The 25,267-nt window shown below is 41.6% G+C and overlaps 2 protein-coding genes across 3 annotated transcripts in view; both read right to left on the minus strand.

Moving 5' to 3' along the window:
- Positions 1-1,268: 1,268 nt before the first annotated feature.
- Positions 1,269-4,179, minus strand: LOC139565297 (uncharacterized). Of its 2 annotated transcripts, none has more exons than XM_071385508.1 (4): positions 3,728-4,179; positions 3,352-3,423; positions 2,781-3,073; positions 1,269-2,165 (listed from the first exon to the last, which is right to left on the minus strand). In XM_071385508.1, exons 1-4 carry the CDS (start codon positions 3,939-3,941, stop codon positions 1,452-1,454), a joined length of 1,293 nt encoding a protein of 430 aa, XP_071241609.1. In that variant the 5' UTR covers positions 3,942-4,179; the 3' UTR covers positions 1,269-1,451. The 2 variants fall into 2 exon arrangements, with proteins under 2 accessions (XP_071241609.1, XP_071241610.1); XM_071385509.1 differs by having other exon boundaries at positions 3,352-3,381; positions 3,728-4,080.
- A 905-nt stretch (positions 4,180-5,084) lies between these two features.
- Positions 5,085-25,267, minus strand: part of LOC139565501 (chromodomain-helicase-DNA-binding protein Mi-2 homolog) — a 39,299-nt gene continuing 19,116 nt past the window's right edge. The window contains exons 8-17 of the mRNA XM_071385901.1: positions 12,697-12,744; positions 12,047-12,098; positions 11,693-11,896; positions 9,359-9,498; positions 9,083-9,151; positions 7,107-7,234; positions 6,851-6,968; positions 6,594-6,668; positions 6,369-6,512; positions 5,085-6,132 (exon numbers count right to left, since the gene is read on the minus strand). Coding sequence (XP_071242002.1) covers positions 6,019-6,132; positions 6,369-6,512; positions 6,594-6,668; positions 6,851-6,968; positions 7,107-7,234; positions 9,083-9,151; positions 9,359-9,498; positions 11,693-11,896; positions 12,047-12,098; positions 12,697-12,744 — 1,092 coding nt within the window. The 3' untranslated portion in view covers positions 5,085-6,018. The remainder of the gene's footprint in view (positions 6,133-6,368; positions 6,513-6,593; positions 6,669-6,850; positions 6,969-7,106; positions 7,235-9,082; positions 9,152-9,358; positions 9,499-11,692; positions 11,897-12,046; positions 12,099-12,696; positions 12,745-25,267) is intronic.

A 25,267-nucleotide genomic window follows, 5' to 3' on the forward strand; every position in this document is an offset into this window, starting at 1 on the left:
TGAACACACACATTTAGTAAAACATTGCTCTCATTTAAGATATTATTTGTCAAACAATTCACTTTACTGTAGCTACAGGTGCTGTTCTCTAAGGTTGTTAGCCTGCCTCAGAATGTCTGCATATGCCTCAGTCTGAATCGACCTCATGCATGCTGCTTGACAATCAAACAGTTGAGATGACCGTGTGTGTTTTGGGAGTTACTGGTTGGACCAGATGCCAGACTAGTAAGTATAAGTTTCACCTACTATTTCACCATCTTTATCCATCTGTGTAGGCCTAAATGGTGGTTTCCACTCGCCACACCGGTTTCTCCAACAGTAAATGCTGCAACCAAATGCTGTTTTACTTTGATTATCATGATCAATCATTAATGAATAAACCATTTAATCAATCAAAATTGTTATTCCATTGTAAATTCTACAACACAATCAAATCTTACCTCCCTCACTAGCTAGAAGCACCAGCTGTCAGAGCAGCTCACAGCACCTGTAAATAGCACATTCAATCTACCTCATCCCCATACTGTATTTATTTATTTTGCTCCATTGCACCCCAGTATCTCTACTTGCACATTCATCCTCTGCACATCCTACCATTCCAGTGTTTAATTGCTATATTGTAATTACTTTGCCACCATGGCCTATTTATTGCCTTTACCTCTCTTGTCCTACCTCATTTGCACATGCTGTATATAGATTTTCCTACTGTATTATTGATTGTTTGTTTATTCCCTGTGTAACTCTGTATTGTTGTGTGTCAAACTGCTTTGCTTTATCTTGGCCAGGTCGCAGTTGCAAATGAGAACTTGTTCTCAACTAGCCTACCTGGTTAAATAAAAATTAACATTATCCGAGTCTGCATCCAAAATGGAACCCTATTGCTTACATTAGGCAAATTCAAATATAGACCTCGAACCAAGTTCCACTGCTAATTTTCATTCTTCCCCTCTAATCAGGGACCGATTTTGACTTGGGACACCAGGTGGGTTTTAGCTCATAAGTAGCACAATATATAGGGAAAAAGAGTGCCACTTCGGTCGCATGCCGAGTCAGCCTCCCCGTCTCTCTCGGCCAGTCTATGCAGTATGCCGATTACAGTGTCACTTCAGCTAGTCTCTGCAGAAGGGTTTCCACTAGATTATATAGCCACAAAGTAAAAATTCATGAGAACAAAAATAAGCTTTTTGTCCTTAATTTAAGGTTTGGCATAATATTAACAGTGTGGTTAATGTTAGGTTTAAAATAACATTTGAAGAAGATAAATAGTAAAAATATCAAATAAAATGTATTTATATAGCCCTTCTTACATCAGCTGATATCTCAAAGTGCTGTACAGAAACCCAGCCTAAAACCCCAAACAGCAAGCAATGCAGGTGTAGGCAGGGTTTAGCCATAATTATGGCTTTGGGGCTATAGAAGTTAGAGACAACACTGCAGCAGGGCGATGACTGTCACTTCCTGTCTCTCTCGGCCAGTCTCTGCAGTAGGGCAATGACTGTGTCCTGTTTGGAGGAGAGCAGCTCCAGAGCTGTGGCCATCCTACCCAGGGACTCTGCCATGCGTGCCTCCCTCCTCTCGCGCCTCCTCCCCCGGGACTCTGCCCTGTTGCGACGGACCTGCTCCTCCTTGGCATGCCCCTCCTGCCTCCTCAGGAACTCCTGCAGCAGGGAGGTGCCTTCTTCTACTCGCTTCTGCTGCTGGGCCAGAAGGGAGGTAATGGAGGAGCAGGAGAAGCGACCGTGCTTCTTTCTGCGGAGGTGCACGCGGCTGAGGTTGGAGGGGATGTGACGGGAGGCAGGGGGCTGTGCGACCGGAGCAGGGGAGGGGTTTGGCTGTACAGGATCTGTGTTATTAGCTATTCTGGGGGAGGGTGTGTCCAAAGGGTTGGATAGAGGGAGGGAGGAGCAGACAGGGGTGGGGAGGGATCTGACAAAGGTGTAGAGAGGGAGGGTGGAGGAAACTGGTGTGTGGAGTGGGAGGGAGGAGGGGACAAGGGTGAGTGTCCGAGTGCAGGCAGTGATGAGGTTGCCATGGGGAAGGAGAAGGGGCTTCTGCTCTGTTTTGGTGGTTTCCGTGGCGACGTTCACCTTAGGGATGCTGGTTACTAGGGTAGGGCTGCTAGTGGTCTCCGCGCCGATGGTGTCACCAAGCATGGCATCCATCATCTTATGAGAGAGAGAGAGACACACAAAGAGAGATGGAATGTTGAGATAAGAAGGTCTTGTCAGCACCCTTGGGCAGCTTATAACAATCTTGTTTCTCACTTTCATAGTACACCCACAATGTCACTAGAATTGTTGAGCATTCACCAGAAGACCACAATAACAACATTTAACAAAATGAATAGACGGCTGCCTGACAACGTCACGAAAATGATGCGTGAGCAACGCAGGAGTAGAAGGCTGTGAGTTGCTGTGATCCTGAACAGCCAGACAGCAACAATGACAGGAAACTGCCATGTGGGGAATCGTAGGTGGCTTGTTTCAGTTAATTGTATCTTGTTCTTGATAGCATTTCTTGTTTGAAGGTGTTTTGACTTATACCACGTCTATGATAATATGGCTCAAATTTGCTAGCTAGCTAACTAACAACTGTCACAATGTATTTGAGGGACAAAAAGTGCTTACTGTGCAAATGCTTGCATGTTTTCATGGAGACTAAATACAATTTCAATAATCCTATGATTCTAAGCCAACCATGTCTGTTTTGCCCAGAAGAGCCACAAGCATCGGTTTTCTTGCTAAACAACACAAGTCTATTATTATAAAACAAACAAGTACCTCAAAGTACTCCCAGGAGGTTCTGGCCTGGCCGGTCTCCCTGCCTCTGTATTTGACCCTCTTATAGGTGACGATCAAGTTGTTCCACTTGCGGCGGATCTTCTCAACGGGGAGACAGTGACCCTGCTCCTCCAACTCCTTCTGCACGCTCTGGAAGAGCTGCGAACGCTCCCGGGTCCCATACAGGCTCCAGCGGCGCCCCACTGCTTCGATCAGGTACACGATGGCCTGGTAGGAGAACTCTGGGGACACCTGGGGAGGAGGCCGAGGAGTCGGGAGGGTCATGACTGGGGCTGAGGAGGAGAGGAGGGATGTTTAATAAGTACTGTAAGTCCAGAGCATCTGCTAAATTACCAAAATGTAAATCCTCTCATGACAGAGTTAACCATACAAATGTTATCGACCAGCTAGCCAGCATGCACAAGAGATTTGGTTCTGGGTGCTGCAGATAAATGGTACTTCTACAGTAGGTTCTTAGACCAGGAAATATAGGAAGAGGTAGTTCGATTCATTTTATGATCCCTCTCTATTTTACTCCCCCTCTATCTTTAATTGGAAAAATAGGACTCACCTGGAGCTATCTTTAAGATGGTTTTGCCATCTGCAGAAGTAGAGGAAAAGAAACGGTCAGCACTCACAGGATCTAGTGGACAGAAAGAAAGAGGCAGATGCCACATGCAAAACAGTCAAATAGAGCAAATATTTTGGCGACAGCTCATAATGTCAATACAATTCTGATATTTCATTATAGATTGCACTAATGTTTCTAAAGTGTGCAGACTTTTTCCTGTTTCTCCAGGTTTGCCTTCTGCGTCCAGTACGTTCACTACTCAGCTCTGGGTGTGCGGTAGATTCTGCCTATTATCTAATAGTAGTGTTAAAGTTCCTGTGAGACAAGACGGAAAAATATGCCATGTCTGTCTGATTATACAGTACCAACAACTTACACAGTACGATGGGTTTGGTGGTCGTTTTAGTTGCCAGCCGCCCATGCAGTGTTGAATACCCTGCATGGTCTTCTATTGGACCGCCTTCTCCCGGAGAAATATCGTGACGAGCTGCAGACTCGGAGCCTCTTTTGCCTGAAAGCAGCGGAGATGATTCGTCTTCTTCGTCAAAGGACTCGGAGTCTTCACTTTTCACAGTGATATTCAAAGACATTACCGCGTCTACCAAGCGCACTTTCTTGGCTATAGTATGGAATCGCTCGACCCCGTCTAAATAGGCTGCCTATGTGGTTGTTTCTCTCAATGCTTACGAGAAGGAAAAAGTTTTAGTCTCTCAATTAGATATAAAGAAATTCGCCTACAAACCCCAACATCAGCTACTATTGCAGTATTTGCATTCTCGGACCTGTGGCTTTACAACAAGATGAAGAGAAATGGCTGCGTATTTCACCAAGCAGGTCTGCGCAACGCTGCTGCGCAGCTCTGGGCAGGGATTCGCTGCTGGCAATTGTGGTGACGTGTGCTAGCGTGCGCAGGCCCTGCACGAGTGCAGAGACGTAACGCAGACGATGCCCAAGCTGCCCTGAAGAGGGCGCTGCTGCTCTGTCTGATGATATTCTCTTCAAAATAAGCACATTCTGGTAGGCTACACACAGTCAAACAAGTAGACATACAGTACGTTGTACAATGTTTTAGAAAATCTTTGGTGACATTCTATGTATTTTTGTCTTTAAAAAATATATAATTTAATATTTCATATAATAAATATATTCAAATACAATGCATTTTTTTACACTGCAATATCATATGAACATTTCTGGGTTTAGGCATCATTTTTATATATATATATTTTTTTTAACAATTTGTTAATATAATCTCTCTAGTCTAAGTGGACAGCGGTAACTCTGAGGTTCAGCACCACTGGACAGCTGAGGTCTCAGAGAATCCAACTCTGTGGAGAATCCCTGGACATAAATCCAGTAAAGCTTAACCAGAAGTAAGACGTCTAGAGGCCTGGAAGGTAACAACGTACATGAGAAGTTTGGAGAGTGACATTCACTGTATGAAATGCAATGTTATCACCATCATTCTATTTCAATGGTTATCACACACCAATTCCGACTGCTAGAATGAATGAAAGGAATGAATAAAGTGACTCGATCGATGACAGTGAATAATGTACATGCATGGAAAATAAGATTTGTACAATTTGGTGTACAAGTCTGTATGAATGCTGTAGTGGCTTCCTTTCCTCTTTACCATAGCCACTGCCCAAGCCTGAAACGGGGTTGTTTCATACGCATACAGTCCACACTCAACGTTTCCAAACGGCCAAACATTCAATGAGATCCAGGGATATGGTGCAACAAAAAATGTTTATTCTTCTTATATCTAACAAAATTATTCTCCAATCAACTTAAAGCATAGATTACTTGATATGGCAAATACATAATATGACCTGTCTGTATGTATGTCTGTATGGTCAAAAAACTATACCGCTCCCGCGTCTAGCAAGGACTCCCTCCCCCGAAGGCCCAACTTCCTGCCTTTATACTAACACAATTCACAATTCACTTTTCACAGTGATATTCAATGACATTACGCACTTTCTTGGACCGCTCATGTGCCTATGTGGCTGTTTTAGTCTTTCAATTAGATATAAAGAAATTTGCCTACAAACCCAACATAAGCCACTATTGCAGTATTCGCATTATCGAACCTGTGGCTTTACAACAAGCTGAAGAGAAATGTCTGCATACTTGACCAAGCATGTCTGCGCAACGCTGCTACCCAGGGGATTCGCTGTTGGCAATTGTGGTGCTGCCCAAGCTGCCCTGAAGAGGGCGCTGCTGCTCTGTCTGATGATATTCTCCTCAACAGAACCACATTCTGGTAGGCTACACAAAGGCTACACAAGTATACCTACAGTATGTTGTACAATGTTTTGTAAATTCATTAGTTTATTTTTGACAGAATCCCTGGACATAAATCTAGTATGGCTTAACCAGAAGTAAGAAGCCTGGAAAGTTAGCAAAGCAACATTTGCTGTATGAAATGCAATGTTATCACCATCCTTCTATTTCAATTATTATCACACGGCCATTTTTAACTGGTAGAACGAATGAAAGAAATTCATGAAAGGACTAGATGGAAAATAATGTACATGCATGGAAAATAAGATCTGTACAACTTGGTACAAGTCTGTATGAAGGCTGTATAGAAAGACCAGGGCATGGTGAATATTCCCCGTTGTCTCATAGTGAGATAACAGTACAGACTTGATGAAGGCTCTACTGGCTGTTGGATGCAGCTGGATGCTGAAGTTGGATGCTGAATGTACTCTTGAACTCTCTCTCAAATAGATCCTTCAATCTTTCGCCCATTTCCCGGAACTCTGCATTATCCTTCAGGGAAAAAAGACACACATTTGTATAGCAAACATAATAAACAAACTAGAAATGCAATAAACATAACTCATTTAGCCTAATGCAGCTTTGTTATGGATTAAACAAAGGCACATTGTTAAAGTGTTATTCGTGCATTCAAGCACAAGTAAAGTTGACGAGCATATTTCCAAGATTTTCTTTCAAAATGTTAGCCCAGAGTCTTCACATTGGATACTGCAGTAATGCAGTCTCACCCTGTTAAATGTGGCACAGTTGGTGAAGATAAGCAACACGTCAGACACAAAGAGTTGCACTGTTTTGTAGAGATTCTGCTGCAGCTTCTCCACAACCCTGTCCAGCCACATCAGAGTCTTTATCACACTGGTGTAGTTTCTCACCTGTCAATGAAACACACAGACGGAGATATATGTGAACTATGACACACGCACAGAGAGCGAGAGAGAACCAAGCAAACTTACATTGATGCAAGGATCTGTCACAAAGATGTTGTCCTCGTCTGCTTTGTACAGACACAGCAGGAGGTACTGGCATTCCTGTCGGAGTAAACGTGACTGGTCAGAGATTGTTTACATTTAATTCTGAATAATTATTTCATGTCAAGTATATAGTGATGCCCATAATGGACAGACAGACGGATAGGTTGAGTAATTGATTGATTGAAGGAAGTTGGTGGCAATTGGCCCAATTGTAGCAGTCATTAATACAGGCTCCTTACCAGTAGGTGGTCAGAGATTCGGCAGGTCAATGCTTCCTGGTAGGTAATTTGTTTGGGGTAGCGCCACAACTGACTGGCCCCCAGAACACAGAATGTACACATCCACGTACGATTATCCCTGTGATAACACACATTTCAATAGTGCACAAATTAGCTGAGAGCTAAGTTTACCTACACAGAACAAACAGACCTCTCTTGTATCAAATGTATTTATCTTACTCTCTCTCTCTAATCAACCCTCAACAACTATTCTCACCCCAGGATAGCATCATCCACATTAGGAAGATGACATCTTTGATGGAAGGAGCGAGGACACTTATCACAGCATATCACGCTGCCCTGGCTTCTACAGATGAAGCAGTCGTCATCGTTGTCTTCATCATGCTGCCAAGACAGAGAAGAGATTGGTTAGCAATCAAGCACCAACTTCATGTTTGTGTGTTAACGAATTTCGTACAGATTGGTTTCCCACACCCTCGTGTGTAAAACAAGGAGACTCCTTATCACCGATTCCGTTTGCTATGTTTGTTAATGATTTGGCCAAATAAATTAAACAGTTAAATACTGGAGTAAGATATGATGTTGAAATGCGGATTATATTATTTTGATGGCAGAAACTGAACAAGACCTGCGGAAAATGTTATTATGTGCAGTCAATTGGTGCAAAAGATGGAGAATCATGATTTTTATTTATATATTTTTTTAATGCATTTTAGAAATCCAAGTACTAAGATAAGTTTTTCAGTTTTGTGGTGGTGAAGAAATTCTTGAGTTTACTTGCAATTATAAATATTTGGGTCTTTATTTTGATGAACATACTGTATGACCTTTCAATACGGCACATCTGCCCTGGCTGACTCAGCATGTAGAGCTTTTGGGGGGATTTATAGGAAAAACAGAAACACTCAAAGATATTGGTTATGCCTTATATTCCAAACATTATCAGACATGTGTGTCCTGTTCTGGACTATTCAGCAAGTGTGTGAGTTGCTAAGAGGTATCTCAAAGGAGTACTTCTTTTTTAGGTGTCCACAAGTTTGCACCTATACTGGCAATAACTGGGGACATTGGCTGGGAACCCTATGAGGTGAGATGGAAGGCGTGTATGGTGAGACTTTGGAATAGACTGTTGGATATGCCGATTGCCAGAAAAGTTTTTCAATGGGATCTCTTCACAGGAGGAGCCTGTGCAACTGAAATGTCTGACCTTTTCCAGCAGTCTGACTGAAAACATTTGTACAAAAAACAAATTAAGGGAGACATAGACACTATTAAAAAACAACTGATGATGCAATATGAAATGAAATAAGTGAGGGAGGTTAATCATAAACCCAAATCGTGTGTGAGAGATACAGTATATTATGTACAACCTACCTAAAAGCAAGAGATCACTACGTGTAAGATCAGGGATATTGCCCCCTGCGTATTGAAACAGGTCGGTATAATGGTGAAATGGATGAGGAAAGACTATGTAACTATTGTGACCTCGAAGAAATATGTAACTATTGTGACCTCGAAGAAATAGAGAATAACATTCATTTTGTAATCTATTGCACTTTGTAACACGATATATACACTTTCCTTATTCCAGAAAGCCCACCAGATATACCCTGGAAATATGTGGCTGAGCGATGAGGAGAAACTTAAATGGTTTTTTTGTCCATGGGGTGTATTTCTGTTTGCTGAATTTTTTGATAAAGCCTGGGATAAAAGAAAAAGGGCGACCTATAAGGGCGACTACATTCTAAAAGTATTTAACTCCTATATAGCAAAGTGCACGTGTGTGTCTGTAGGCCTGTCTCACACTTGAATCTTCTCTTTGTGCGAGACCAGGTTTAAATACCTTCTGTTGAATTTTCCTCGATTTATTTTTTATAATTTTTACTGATCGAGGGTTATTATTATTATTGCTTGGATAACCTTATCTACTATTATGTACTGATTTCTTTTTTCATTATTTATGCGTTGCGCACTTCGCAGAACACCAGAAGAATTATCACTGAATTATCACTGTGAATCATTGAAATGTTTGTTATGTGTCAATTAATCCTGTAAGGGATGGGTTGCCAACTGATTTCACACAAAAATGTCATTCATTCATTCCTTATACAGTAATGTTAAGAAACATCTTGGAATTTCATTTTTACAACTGAAGAATTCTTTTAACCAATGTGATTGGCTGATTGGTAAGTGGGTGCCACCATGTTCCCGAGGGTCGAGGGGGAAACTTACCCGGTCTTTGACCGTGGAGCTGCACAGCTTGCACTTACACAGGAGAGAGTGGATGTGCAAGAACTTACTCTGAAAATTAGAAACAAACAAAGACAGTAGTAGAACTAATCAAATGTTTTTGAAGAAGGGAAATGTTTTTATCACAGGTCCTTAAAGACCTGCCAGACTATCTTAAGCCATTCCTGGTACTGTAGGTTGGTAAGTGCCAAACACACATATTCTGTCTCTCTCATCTCTCTTCCTCTCTCTCTCTCTCTGTTCTCTTCCCCTCTGTACCTCGATGAGGACGCTGAGTGGTTTCCCGTCACACTGGATGTCTTTCTTCCAGGAGGGATCTTCCAGAGCTGACCCCTCCGTCACAAACTTCACCGGGGTCATCCAGCACAGCTCCGTACGGATGCTCTTTCCACACGACCCTGGGGCAACAGAGAAGATAAGGGCAAAAGGAAAAACTCAAATTAAACCCTATCATAACCCTAGTATAAATCCAATATGGGTCACTACAGCTGACCAGAGTGACATAAGGCTATGGAAAAAGAACCTGTAGTGTATTATCGAAAATAGCTCAAATTGGGTAATTTACTTAACTTTATTACGTTTATTTTTGCAGGAACATTTTCATTAAAAGTGCCAGTTTTAGCCAGTCAGCTAATTTTCAACCGTAGTCGCTGGGCAGTACAGACAGACAATGAGCACATACAGAGCAGAGAGCAACATATGACAACTAACACTTAGTACGCAGACAGACAGAGCAATGACACAAAAAGCAACCAAACAAAAGAGAGAAAATTAAAAAACAATATCTACACACCTCACAAACTACAGACAGGTTGTGTGTTGCACAGTTGCGTGTGTCTGAAGGCAGTGAGTTCCAGACATGGGAAGCTCTCACAGTGTAAGCCGTCTGACTGAAGATGCTTTTCCTTAAGGGAACTATACAGTCACATCTCATGGCAGACCTTGTGGATCTGCTGAAATGGGTTTTCTGCTTGATAAAAGCACTAAGTGGGGGCAGTATTTGAGGTGCAGCCAGAGAAAGAGGGTTGACAACATGTAAGTGTCTCCAGTACCTCCAATAGTCTTGGAGACATGGCAATAGCTATAGGATTGTCTTATGTTTATTAAAACTTCTTATGGCTGCAGGGGCAGTATTGAGTAGCTTGGATGAAGGGTGCCCAGAGGTGCCCATAGTAAACTGCCTGCTCCTCAGTCCCAGTTGCTAATATATGCATATTATTATTAGTATTGGATACAAAACACTCTGAAGTTTCTAAAACTGTTTGAATGATGTCTGTGAGTATAACAGAACTCATATGGTAGGCAAAAACCTGAGAAGAAATCCAAACAGGAAGTGGGAAATCTGAGGTTGGTCGATTTTCAACCCAGCCCCTATTGAATACACAGTGGGAAATGGATCTGTTTGCACTTCCCATGGCTTCCACTAGATGTCAGCAGTCTGTAGAACCTTGTCTGATGCTTCTACTGTGAAGTAGAGCCGAAGGAGACAGGAATTAGTCAGGTCTGCCATGAGGTGACTATGCTCTGACCATGCGCGTTCACATGAGAGGGAGCTCTGTTCCATCGCACATCTGAAGTCAATGGTATTCTCCAGTTGGAACGTTATTCAAGATTTATGTTAAAAACATTCTAAAGATTAATTCAATATATCGTTTGACATGTTTCTACTGACTGTTACGGAACTTTTTGACATTTCGTCTGCTTTTAGTGAACACGCTTCCTGACTTTGGATTTGTTTACCAAACACGCTAACAAAAATAGCTATTTGGACATAAATGATGGACATTACCGAACAAAACAAACATTTCTTGTGGAAGTGGGAGTCCTGGGAGTGCATTCCGATGAAGATCAGCAAAGGTGAGTGAAGATTTATAATACTATTTGTGAGTTTGGTTGACTGCACAATTTGGCGGGTAACTGTATGGCTTCCTTTTGTAGCTGAACGCTGTTCTCAGATTATTGAATATTGTGCTTTTGCCGTAAAGCTTTTTGAAATCTGACACAGCGGTTGCATTAAGAACAAGTGTATCTTTAATTCAATATAAAACATGTATCTTTCATCAAAGTTTATGATGAGTATTTATGTTATTTGACGTGGCTCTCTGCAATTTCTCCGGATATTTTGGAGGCATTTCTGAACATGGCGCCAATGTAAACTGAGGTTTTTGGATATAAATATGAACTTTATCGAACAAAACATATATGTATTGTGTAACATGAAGTCCTATGAGTGTCACCTGATGAAGATCATCAAAGGTTAGAGATTAATTTTATCTCTATTTCTGCTTTTTGTGACTCCTGTCTTTGGCTGGAAAAATGGCTGTGTTTTTCTGTGATTTTGTGGTGACCTAACATAATTGTTTGTGGTGCTTTCGCTGTAAAGCCTATTTGAAATCGGACACTTTGGTGGGATTAACAACAAGATTACCTTTAAAATGGTATAAAATACATGTATGTTTGAGGAATTTTAATTATGAGATTTCTGTTGTTTGAATTTGGCGCCCTGCACTTTCACTGGCTGTTGTCATATCATCCCGTTAACGGGATTGCAGCCATAAGAAGTTTTAAACCTTGAGACAATAAAATATGTACCTGATGCAAACCGATCCTTATGTAGCATTCCATTGATGGCTCCACAGGTGACTTTGAAGACACACTTTTTCACAACACCATGGCTGACTCCTGTACTGCTCTCTCCTCCAGCAGTATTTGCCTGCTCTCCTCTCTCTCCTTCCTCTCTTTTCTGCCTTTCTTCTTCTTCCTCCTCTTCCTCCTCACCATCATCCTCTTCAGATTCTGAAGTAAAGATAAACAAAGACGTTTTGGGTCAAAAACCTTATAGCAACAAAAGCACATGGTTAGAGTGACATCATCCCCTTCCTTTACCAGATAGTCATGTCTAAAGGATTCAGAAAGATTCCATTGAGTTGTGATTGGTGTACACACCTGTGATTGAGCCCGCTGATTGGTTGGAGGGAAACAGTGCTCTCTTGGTGGCCTAGAAAGGAGAAAATAGACAGACCAGTTGTACATATATCAGTCACATAATAGACTCTTCTTTATCTAATATGGTAAGGTCATGGACAAAAAAAATGATCATTGGTCAAAGTATGATCACGCCCAAGAAATATAAATTCATGCCCGTATAAACATCCCAATATTGACGGCTAAGGCTAAGCCGTTGTCAAGCTTAGATGTTGCAATAAAACTGAATCATGACTAACGTTCATAAACAACATGTATTCAGATGCTATGACGATGCAGCACTTTCTTTGCATTTTCAATGGTCCCACATCTTTCCATGCCCAGTATGTTATAAGCATCTACTTAGAAAAGCCGAATTGCCATGATGTGTTACCATTCTATTCATTCGTGGGGACCTGGATTATATTTGGTTGATAAAGGCAAGGATTGATTTTTTTATTCAGTTATTATAAAGTCATTTTTACATAGAATGATGTGGGTGAACTGTTATATAGATATACAGTATGATGTGGATGTAGTAAGCATTTGAGGGCATTTGTACAACTAAATAGTCTAATTAAATTTGGCTGTTAATCCAGATGATGTGGTATATTGAAAGATTGGTCTCATACCTGTGCACTCTTTCTTCTTTTAAAGTCTGGTGGAGTTAAATGGCCTTCCTGAGGTGGGTAGGATGGTGATGGGAGGGGGTAGAGAAAGGGAGACAGACATTGCTTTTTAGTGTTGAATGACTGAATGGCATATCAGTGAAATACCTGTACAGTTAGTTTCTTTACAGAAAAATAAAAAGGGTATAATGTATAGCTATAGTTTGTTGCTCCGTCTGGCCCAATTTTCTGGTATATGTAATGATAAACCGATATGCTGTGGTAAGATTAGGGGAGACCGGGGGTGGTTGCCTCACGGGTTGGTTGTCACAGTGCTAATTACTACCAATCTAAATGGCGCTGTGTAATGTTTAAGTTCAAATGTGTGAATTCTTCGAAAGAACTCATTCACCTGGTCAATTCATGTCAGCACAACGAAACATTGAGGTGAGGGGAATTTATGTTTCGTATAGGTACAAGGGGGAAAAAAAGTGTGATATTTCTTCGTAAATGTTTTAATTATGAGAGTTTGTTTAAAATAGGAAAGGGAGAGCTATATTTCAAACCTATTTCTGAGTCCCTAGGTCAAGCTACATGAACTAGCATCTTAAATGATTTAGTCGTTATCCCAGGGCCATTTACTTATGGCCCTGCCGACATCGAACGACTTAAAAAAATATATATCTATGAACAAAAAAATATTCCACTTTATTTGGAATGGCAAGCAAGGCAAAACTAAACATGCCTATTTATATAATGAATATGAATTCGGAGGGCTGAAATGATTAAATATTAAAGCATTGAACCTATCTGTCACATGGATGACGCTGGAGAGACGAAGCATGTAGGGGGAGTCAAACATTTAATAAATAACGGACATGGAACGAGACAGGAACAGCGTCAGCATACAAGAAAACAAAGACAAGAAACAATCAATGCAGAAGCGGGGAACAGAGTTGGGGAACTGACAAATATAAGGGGAGGTAATAACAGGTAATGAGTGAGTCCAGGTGAGTCCAATATCGCTGATGCACGTGACGAGGGAAGGCAGGTGTGCGTAATGGATGATAGGAGTGCGTGACGACGGGAGGAGGAGGGGGGAGGAGCAGACGTGACACTCTCACTAAAGGCTTCAGTCATACAAAAATGGTACTTCAATTAGTAAGAATGGCTCACCCCGTGTTAAAAAAAAGCAATTTTCCCTTTATTCAGATTACAACCTCTCACGTTTGGTTATTTGAAAATAAAATCATCTCCAGAATATCCCTATTTTTAAAACAGGCTATAGAAAGCTGGTTGCAATTTCACTTTAAAGAATCAGAAAAGACAGAACAAATATTATAACAAATGTTATGGTTAAACTCAAATATAGTAATTGGTAATTAAAAAATATATATAATCTGTGTTAATGATATCATAAATATGACTGTTGGCGTTATGTCACACGTGCAGCTACAAAAATATATGGAAATGTCTGCTCTTTCCAAAATTACAACCAACTGAGTGCAGCATTACCACAAAAATGGAAGAGGCAAGTGGAAGGGGAAGAAGGTAAGGAAATTGTCTGTCGGCCCTACATTAAAGACCAAACTTGGTTAAAGAGAATTGTGATTTTAAAAAAGTATATCAGTTTCATTTAAGGACCAAAACATTTTTAGTTGCGCCATGCAGGACGCAAAATAGTTGGGAAGAGATTTTCAATGTGCCAATTCCATGGCACGTGGTTTATGAACTGATACACAAAACAACACTGTATTAAAATGGTAGGAGTTTTTCCCATTTAAATTAATATACAAAATTCTTGCAACCAATAGAATGTTATGTGTATGAGGGATACAACCAATCCCAGTTCTTCAGATTTTGCTGCGAAGAGACAGAATCATTAGATCACTTGTTTTGGTACTGCCCATATGTAGGGCGGCAGGTAGCCTAGTGGTTAAGAGCCCTTGTCGATGTGCCCTTGAGCAAGGCACTTAACCCTAATTGCTCCGGTAAATCGCGCTGGATAACAGCCTCAGTTAAATGACGTAACTGTAGCTTGTTTTCGGTTGCACGTTTAGGAACGGCTGAAGAATTGCAACATTTACCTGGAACTAAACCTGCAAATAGCAGTGCTGGGTGACTTGAAAAGCCATAGTCAATCGATAAATAATATAATAATACATTTAGTAAAAATGTTCATCTTTAATTTACATTCTGTAGAAACTATGAGAATATAAAGGTTCAGAGCTTTTGTGAAACATTACAGCACAGTTGAAAAATGTATGGACATTAGAGATAGATGGGAGGGGTTGCGGGTAGCTGAAGGGTCGGACAAAAACGAACAAAAAGATATCTAATGCAAAACATACCGTGTCCGTAAAAAGTATATAGTATGTATACGCTGGAAGTAGAAGCCTAAGTATTGTTGTCCATTATTTTACTACGGGAGGCAGGGGCGAAAATCTGATATCAACTTTGGAGGGGACAAGTACATTTTCTCAAGAGCAAATTCCTGAGGGGGACACCAAAAGTAACACATATCCTACATTGTAATATGTTAAATGTATATTGAGGATCCATAATTACTACTACTGGATAATTGATAGGTAGTTAACTGAAGGGTTGTCCCAACTTGTTCAAATGTTTACATCGTTATAATACTAATAATAATAATAGTTATAGCAGTGTTCCTTATCATTCCAGTATGTATTTACAACCAGCAATACCAAGAAAGGCCAGTAGGTGGCAATGGTACTGTACACTGTGTATGGGTGCAGTTTTCGTAAATACAATGAACATGGTGCGATCTCATCTAAAATAATCTCCATTGAGAACCCTCACAGAGTTGGTCTCAGTATTGAATTGACCTTTTAATTAGACTTTTTCTGATACATTTATATAGTCATTAAATATCTGCCACTGGCCTGAGTCTTCTACAATAGCTTTACAAGAACAAAAAGCTCAAAATAAGTACAGTTCTAAAAGCGAAATAACTACTTCAATGAATAACTCCAATAAATCAAAAGTGAGTATACTTTATGTTGGGAGTGGTGTGTGTGTTTTTGTTGTGTGTGCATGTGTGCGTGTGCGTGTGTGGTCCCCCCCACGGGGGGACCAGGATGAATATGTATGAACTTTCCAATTTGTAAGTCGCTCTGGATAAGAGCGTCTGCTAAATGACTTAAATGTAAATGTAAATGTAAATCAACCAAAATGTCCTTCTAAAATACATATTTATTGTTCAGTCAGTGTCTCACCTCTTCAAACAGCAGCTATGGACAAGTATGTCACACAAAGTACGCAATTTTAAATAAAATAACATAAAATAAATAATTAGTAAGTGTACTGTCATGTACTAAAAACGAAAAACTGCAAACTACTAAACAAAAGAACAAATATCATACTATACACCAGGGGTTCTCAAACAGGGTTCCGTGGACCCCCAGGGGTCCCTGGTGTAATTGCAAGATGTCCGTGAAATAAAAAAGTGTAATGAACGTATTCAGCACAAGGATTCCAGTAACTTTACATATAATATAGAGGGGTGGAGGTCCCTGAGGACCACTCAAAACCTTGCCCAATACCCGAAAAAGGTTGAGAACCACTGCTATACACACTACTGAACAAAAGAACCGAACATATGTTTGCTGGTTTCAATGGATCTAACAAATTGCTGGCAGATATTTTCCCTCTTGAGACTGTCCAGCCTGTCTTTATGTACATTACAGACAACTACGCCGTTCAGTCTCTCTTGGCCCATGCTGGCCCGTAGCCAAGTCTTCAACCTGCGGAGTGCACTGAAACTCCTCTCAGCCTCACATGAAGACACTGGCACCACAAACAAAATTCTGATCAGCACCTCAACTTGGTCAACCCCCGCACCTCCCCTGAAAGCCTCCTGAGGACCTCTGCTGCCTCTCCACTGCTGCTACAGGGGTATTTGTTGCGAAAGAGAGGCAACCACACTGAAAGAGAATCTATGTTCAGCTCAGGGTACTGATCTAGAGACTCATCCAACTCCCCCATGAGAAGCGCTCTTTCCAACTTTTGCAGGACGTTTAGACTGTCCTGGTCAAAACGGTCGCCAGCAAATCGTCTTGAGTGTGACTCAATGGATTCAATGGAGTCAATCAATGTTGTTCCTTTCTCATACAGTGCAAGGTAGCTTTTGTCATTTCTCTTGCCCCTAAGTGATGACCGCACACACACTCGACTGCAGCCTGCATACCAGAGAGTCTGAGTTTTCTTCTGCAGTGAAATGTTTAGACATTCAAGCTCTCCAAGAACAGCAGAGGCAAGTGTGACTTCAGCCTTTGCTGAAGTGCTCGAATAAGCCACTGGCAGTTGAAGCTGTCTTGGATGCAGTTTTTGCCATCTCCTCTAGGCTGCTTAGTACCTGCTCATGCTGCCCTAGCACAGCTCTAATAGCAGTATTCCGCACAGTCCACCTTGTTGAACATAGGGGTTTCAGGGTGGTCAGATTTGTATCTTTGGAAAATGGGATCATCCTCTTCTGCCCTAAGTTTCAAAAGCTGGTATAAATTCCCACTGTCATCTGTGTGGCCTCTAAAGGCTTGTCCCTGTCTTACTACATGCTGCACTGAACTAACCATTTTCATCAAGCAATGCCTCGTGTCCTCCTGCTCTTTACCCCATGTGCTGGATAACTGAACACTGATTGGATTTAGTTGGTGTGCTGTTACAGTTACAAAGTGGTGGTGGGTTTGGCAGTTTTGATGTGCTGTGAATTTTTCAATGGCTTTTCACCAGTTCCTAAATTCTGCACTAATGAAGGCAGCATCCGCTCTTTGGCCAAAAGATGGCTGGCTTGAAAACCTGTCACGACTTCCCCCGAAGTCGGTTCCTCTCCTTGTTCGGGAGATGTTCGGCGGTCGGCGTCGCCGGTCTTCTAGCCATCGCCGATCCACCTTTCATTTTCCATTTGTTTTGTCTTGTCTTCCCACACCTGGTTCCAATTCCATAATTACATGTTGTGTATTTAACCCTCTGTTTCTCCCATGTCCTTGTCTGGAATTGTTGATTGCAAGTTTGTGCACGTTATGTCTGGCGTGCAAAGGTTTTTAACCATTGTATATATTTATTGTTTTTGTTCACGTGATTTTTATTATTAAACTGCGCCTGTCACGTTCTGACCATAGTTCTTTTGTGTTTTCTTTGTTTTAGTGTTGGTCAGGACGTGAGCTGAGTGGGCATTCTATGTTGTGTGTCTAGTTTTCCCGTTTCTGTGTTTGGCCTGATATGGTTCTCAATCAGAGGCAGGTGTTAGTCATTGTCTCTGATTGGGAACCATATTTAGGTAGCCTGTTTTCTGTTGGGGTTTGTGGGTGGTTATTTTCAGTCTTTGCGTGTCTGCACCAGACAGAACTGTTTCGTTTCGTGTTATTCTCGTTTATCGTTATTTTGTTTGTTTGTTTAACGTATTCTATTAAAATGGACACTTTTCACGCTGCGCCTTGGTCCTCCTCTCTTCCTCCATACGACGAACGTTACAGCGCTGTTGTAACACAGTCTTTGCTCTCCTGCGCCTGACTTCTCTGCCGCCAGTACGCACTCATTACAAAACCCTTGGCTACAGTGAAAACACAACACTCCTTTTATTGATGGATTTTAATGTAGCCAGGGGAAATCGCGAAACCATTTCTCTTGAAATGTCAACACTCTGTTGGCAAGAGTTTGCGGTTCTATAAATTGTAGGTGTGGCTGATGGTTTTGTGCCATCACTGAGGTAACTGGACAATGCTGTGCCACTGTCCCCTATACTGGTGCTGCTGGCAACAAGGGTGAAACCTGTTCCTGCCGTGGTTGACACTGTCCTCTGAAGTCTCTCTCCCTGGCCATTTTCCTTTCACCACCCTCACTGACTCACAGTCTGTCTCCTAGAAAATAAATAAGGTGTTTGCCATACTCCTAACTACCGGTACCCAAAACTACACAATTAATCATCAATACCATCAATACCATTGCCTTAAACTGGTGACTGAACTAAGATTTTTTAAGTTGAGAGTGGGGGTATTCATGGCATTGTCCAATTATGTCCCTATTTTACAAGTCCAAAAAAGAGATAACCTTTCATAATGTTGCCAAACAGACTCAACAAACTTACCTGAGACTCCCTGTCTCTGCCAGTCTGTCCCTGCCTATCTGTCCCCAGCTCTGCTGTCTGTGTGCCATCTGATGCCTGCTCTGCCTAATGACACATTTGAAACATTTCCATTAGTATTTCACTTCTTTCTTGTGAACATTTTATCAACTAGTATATGAGATATTAGGCTACTAGGGTTGTTACTTAGCGTTTTGGTGTACTGAAAAATGTTCTGATGTCCATCTTTTTTCTGCCATTTTTCTATCTGGCTGGCTGGCTACACACACAGTGAGCAAGTTATTTACAGTAGGAAATGTCTATCATCTATTATCATTCTATAATGGGCTTCGATCTACAAGGTAGCTAGCTAGTCAGCTAGCAAATGTGAAACTGATTGCAGTGACAAGGGTTGACAGCTGTATGAGTTCACCATTTACACAACGTATGCTGCAACCTTTTGTAATTTTAATATAGTTTATGCTTTAGTTTTATATTGGCTGGCTTTCCACAATAGCTGAATTTGCTGAGCTAGCAAGCACCAATTCCGTTTCTGTGGTGTTTGCTATAATCTTTGCTATCGTCAGTTTACTCCAAGATCGGCACACAGGTGCTTCCAAGTCCCGTAGCGACAATTTAGCTTTTGCAACGAGACCATTAAATATATTTAAGACAATGGTAGAAGAGTGTAGTTCTGTTCAGTTTGGAGTTCAGTTTATCGCTAACCTTATCACAGGGACTTCGAAGCACTACAGCTGCATGCTGATCATGGAATAAACTGACCATAGCAAAGAGGGGGGCAGTGGATCAAACCATTGTGAGGCAAAGGGCGGGAGGTCGCAATCTTTTGAAACTTAAAAACGCGCTATTAAGTGTCTATAATCAGCACAAGTGCTTTCATTGCATATTATTAATATTATTGAAATTACATAGTTATGTTTACAGTGATATATTGGGGGGGACAAATCATATTTCTCCCAGGATGGGGGGGGTCGTGTGTCCCCCGTCCCCCCTGGGATTTCCGCCTATTTACATTTACATTTAAGTCATTTAGCAGACGCTCTTATCCAGAGCGACTTACAAATTGGTGCATTCACCTTATGACATCCAGTGGAACAGCCACTTTACAATAGTGCATCTAAATCTTTTAAGGGGGGGGGGGGTCAGAAGGATTACTTTATCCTATCCTAGGTATTCCTTAAAGAGGTGGGGTTTCAGGTGTCTCCGGAAGGTGGTGATTGACTCCGCTGTCCTGGCGTCGTGAGGGAGCCTATGACGGGAGGGGTGGTTGGATTAGGGTAAAATGATAAGGAAGGAAACAAACATTTAAAAAAATATATGGGGTATTGGAAATTATGCAAACAATCACATTGATAGAACCCACAATCTATCTGCAATATTAAAGCTAATCTACCCCCTAAGAAAATAAATATCCTGCATAAAAACATTTTAGCCAATAGTTCTGAAAGTAAGCTAATGAGCCAAAAGGCTAATGGTCCACGAAAATTGCATCCTACATCACATTTGTGCAAATATGTGCACCACGTCACAGCTCTCTCACTCCCTCGCTCTGCTGTGTGCATCTAGCTAGCTGTCACTCAAATGGCAAAGGGCTGACGCTCATTGGGCAGAACTCTAATTGCTGGGGGGCTGGCCCACATGGGGGAAAATGTAGGGGAAATGGCACCGCAGAGTTCCCAGTACACAGTCACTTTCAAACTAGGGATTTCATGGCTAATTGAGTCATTCTGCTCATAGATAATGCATGTATGAATTACACATTGACACACCCAGCCCAAAGCAGGTTCCGGAGCATGTCTTTAATTATCATTAGGGGGATGGCTGGGGATGGATGTCACATGGAATGTAGGGTTGGTTGTCACTTTTGTGCTTGTGCTATAAAGAGATCCCTTCATTGCCTCTATCTCAAAAACATATTTTTCCTGTCACACATGCGTGTGCAAACACACATCCACACACATTTACTCAAAATGGCATATGTTATTCTTAAGGCATAAAATGCTGAATTTAGTTAGGAATATTGTTCGATCAAAGAAAGGCTATTTCTAATAATCTTTTTGCTATATTGCTTCACTTCTTGTTACGAAATTATTAAGGAACTAGCAAGCATTATGACATCTAACCCAATGATGGGGCTGGTTGTCACAAGTGGACAGAGTCTGTTTGATGGCTTATAAAATAAAATGTTATTTGTCACACTTCATAAACAACAGGTGTAGACTAACAGTGAAATTCCTACTCACGGGTCCTTTTCCAACAATGCAGAGTTAAAGATCATGAGGTAATTTGGTTAAGCTTCCTTAATGTCCGTCAAGTTTTTACTCTGAGAATTTGAACCTAACACCCGGAAACACTTCCCATTTGCCCAATTTCTTTTCATGACATTTTCCCCCAATGTCAGCACTAATGCAATTCCATAAAATACACAACATGAGCAGCATCAGATTAGCAAAAAATAAAATAGCACATTATCAAAACAGGTTGTCGCATGGAAGCCTTTAGCCTAGCGTATTTACTTCACACAAAGTCGGCATGAATTCAAAGCACACGCATAATTGACACTGCCAGACTGCACATGCGACCCGAATGCAGTTAATAAACCCTACAGGAAACCCCTACAGAATAGCCTATAAAAGAAAGTGTGCCTCTTGAGCTGTCATTGTGACTCTTCAGAGAGTCACAAATTTGATAGGTCTGTGCACAATTCACTACATATGCGTCTCGGTCACAGACTTGAAGTCTGTTAGCCTTTTCCCTCATGCCTCTGAATTGTTATCTTCTCCTGTCCTAAAGCCTAGGCTATTTTCCTATCTAGTCCCAATCCCACTGAAACCCCAAATCCTAACTCCTGTCACGCATGAAAATTCTTAACTTTATTCTGTGATACATAGGTTGCATTCTGAAAGCACGTCTCTTGCCTATGCATATCAAAATACCGCTATAACATTTCCCCCGCTTCTCTGCGCTGTCTCGTACTTGCTGCCCATCTGAGAACTTCGGTAGAGAATGTGCGATCAACAAATTATATGAGGGTAGATATGGATATTAAGATACCTTGATATTTAAACTATTTGCACTCTCAAAATAGTTATTTATGAGCTGATCTGGTCATCAACTAATCATCAACAAGACTTTGCCAAAATATTCTGACATTCGTTTATTATTAGGTTATCTAGCAAGTTTAGCAACTATGGTCATTTGAATTCTCATTTGACTGCCGTTTGTATGATTTGACAACGCTATAGTCGGCATGTGCTCTGTGCGTCCTGAATGCGCTCTGTGTCGTGAATTAATTGAGGAACATGATAACGCTCAGAATTTATGAATGGCCTGTTTGCAATTCACAACGTCATTGGCGATCAAAGATCATTCTATGAAGGCGTCACTACAGATCCGGGTTCGATCCTGGGCTGAGTTGCAGCCGGCCACAACCGGGAGACCCATGAGACGGCACACAATTGGCCCAGCGTCGTCTGGGATAGGGGTAGGTTTGGCCAGCTGGGATGTCCTTGTCCCATCGCGCTCTAACGACTGTGGTGGCCGGGCGCATGCACGCTTACTTCAGGTCACCAGCTATACAGTGTTTCCTCCACACATTGGTGCGGCTGGGTTCCGGGTTAAGCGAGCAGTGTGTCAAGAAGCAGTACGGCTTGGCGGGTCATGTTTCCGGAGGACGCGTGGCTCTCGACCTTTGCCAGTCCCGAGACCATACAGGAGTTGCAGCGATGGGACAAGACTGTAACTACCAATTGGATATCACGAAATTGGGGAGAATTTTTTTGTTGATAAAATCAATTAAAAGTTGTTTGTATGTGTGTGTCAGGGAGTCAGTGTAAGTATGTGTGAATGTGTGTGTCCAGGTCCAGGTTAAAAATGGATAAAATCAATTAAAAGTTGTTTGTACGTGTGTGTCAAGGAGTCAGTGTAAGTATGTGTGAATGTGTGGGTCCAGGTCCAGGTTGTGTGCATAGAGTCAGTGCAAGAGAGTTATTGCAAAAAAGGGTCAATGCAGGTAGTCTGAGGGCACATGCCAAATCTTTTCAGCCTCCTCAGGGGGAAGAGGCATTGTCGTGCCCTCTTCATTACTGTGTTGGTGTGTTTGGACTAGAGGTCGACCGATTATGATTTTTCAACGCCGATACCGATTAATCGGCCGATTTCTTAAAAATGTATTTGTAATAATGACAATTACAACAATACTGAATGAACACTTATTTTAACTTAATATAATACATCAATAAAATCAATTTAGCCTCAAATAAATAATGAAACATGTTCAATTTGGTTTAAATAATGCAAAAACAAAGTGTTGGAGAAGAAAGTAAAAGTGCAATATGTGCCATGTAAGAAAGCTAACATCTAAGTTCCTTGCTCAGAACATGAGAACATATGAAAGCTGGTGGTTCCTTTTAACATAAGTCTTCAATATTCCCAGGTAAGAAGTTTTAGGTTGTAGTTATTATAAGAATTATAGGACTATTTCTCTCTATACCATTTGTATTTCATTAACCTTTGACTATTGGATGTTCTTATAGGCACTTTAGTATTGCCAGTGTAACAGTATAGCTTCCATCCCTCTCCTCGCTCCTACCTGGGCTCGAACCAGGAACACAACGACAACAGCCACCCTCGAAGCAGCGTTACCCATGCAGAGCAAGGAATAACTACTCCAAGTCTCAGAGCGAGTGACGTTTGAAACGCTATTAGCTAACTAGCTAGCCATTTCACATCGGTTACACCAGCCTAATCTCGGGAGTTCATAGGCTTGAAGCACAGCGAAGAGCTTCTGGCAAAACGCAGGAAAGTGCTGTTTGAATGAATGCGTACGAGCCTGCTGCTGCCTACCACCACTCAGTCAGACTGCTCTATCAAATCATAGACTTAGTTATAACATAATAACACACAGAAATACGAGCCTTAGGTCATTAATATGGTCGAATCCGGAAACTGTCATCTCGAAAACAAGACGTTTATTCTTTCAGTGAAATACGGAACCGTTCCGTATTTTATCTAACGGGTGGCATCCATAAATCTAAATATTCCTGTTACATTGCACAACCTTCAATGTTATGTCATAGTTACGTAAAATTCTGGCAAATTAGGCGGCCCAAACTGTTGCATATACACTGACTCTGTGTCACTTCTCTTGCGTTCATTGCACGCAATTTCACCTGGTTAATATTGCCTGCTAACCTGGATTTCTTTTCGCTAAATATGCAGGTTTAAAAATATATATGATGTTTATGGTTAGGTACACATTTGAGCAACGATACGCACCGCATCGATTATATGCAACGCAGGACACGCTAGATAAACTAGTAATATCATCAACCATGTGTAGTTAATTGGTGATTATGATTGATTGATTGTTTTTTATAAGATAAGTTTAATGCTAGCTAGCAACTTACCTTGGCTTCAACTGCATTCGCGTAACAGGCAGGCTCCTCGTGGAGTGCAATGTAATCAGGTGGTTAGAGCGTTGGACTAGTTAACTGTAAGGTTGCAAGATTGAATCCCCCGAGCTGACAAGGTAAAAATCTGTCGTTCTTCCCCTGAACGAGGCAGTTCACGAGGCAGTGAACACGAGGCAGTGTTCTTAACTGACTTGCCTAGTTAAATAAAGGATAAATAAAGGTGTAAAAAAAAATCTAAAAATGTCCAAAAATACCGATTTCACGATTGTTATGAAAACTTGAAATCGGCCCTAATTAATCGGCCATTCCGATTAATCAGTCGACCTCTAGTTTGGACCATGATAGATCCTTAGTGATGTGGACACCGAGGAACTTGAAGCTCAGGACCGGCTCCACTACAGCCCTGTCGATGTGAATGGGGGTGTGCTTGGCCTTCCGTTTATTGTAGATCAGTGTCCTTTGTCTTGCTGACGTTGAAGGAGAGGTTGTTGTCCTAGCACTACACTGCAAGGTCTCTGACCTCCTCCCTATAGGTTATCTCAACGACGTCGGTGATCAGGCCTACTACCGTTGTGCTGTCGGCAAACTTAATGATTGTGTTGGAGTCGTGAGTGGTCACACAGTCGTGGGTGAACAGGGAGTACAGGAGGGGATTAAGCACACACCCTTGAGGTGCCCTGGTCTTTAGGGTCAGCGTGGCAGATGTGTTGTTGCCTACCCTCACCACCTGGGCGCGTCCATCAGGAAGTCCAAGATCCAGTTGCAGAGGGAGGTGTTCAGTCCCAGGGTACTTAGCTTAGTGAAGAGCTTCGAGGGTACTATGGTGTTGAACGCTGAGCTGTAGTCAATGAAGCATTCTCAAGTAGGTGTTCCTTTTGTCCAAGTGGGAAAGGGCAGTGTGGAGTGCAATAGAAATTGCGTCATCTGTGGATCTGTTGAGTCGGTATGCGAATTGGAGTTGGTCCAGGGTGTCTGGGATGATGGTGTTGATGTGATCCATCATCCATGACCAGCCTTTCAAAGCATTTCATGGCTACAGATGTGAGTTCTACTGGGCGATAGTCATTTAGATAGGTTA

Source organism: Salvelinus alpinus, chromosome 36, assembly GCF_045679555.1.
Source record: "Salvelinus alpinus chromosome 36, SLU_Salpinus.1, whole genome shotgun sequence".
Classification (NCBI taxonomy): domain Eukaryota; kingdom Metazoa; phylum Chordata; class Actinopteri; order Salmoniformes; family Salmonidae; genus Salvelinus; species Salvelinus alpinus.

What these genes read in the sequence shown, in the direction of transcription:
- LOC139565297 (XM_071385508.1), bottom strand. Translation starts at nt 3,941, where the DNA reads ATGTCTTTGAATATCACTGTGAAAAGTGAAGACTCCGAGTCCTTTGAC. An exon ending in CATCTTAAAGATAGCTCCAG is followed by an intron (nt 3,074 to 3,351) that starts GTGAGTCCTATT and finishes TCTCCTCCTCAG; the next exon opens with CCCCAGTCATGACCCTCCCG. An exon ending in CCTCCTGGGAGTACTTTGAG is followed by an intron (nt 2,166 to 2,780) that starts GTACTTGTTTGT and finishes CTCTCTCATAAG; the next exon opens with ATGATGGATGCCATGCTTGG.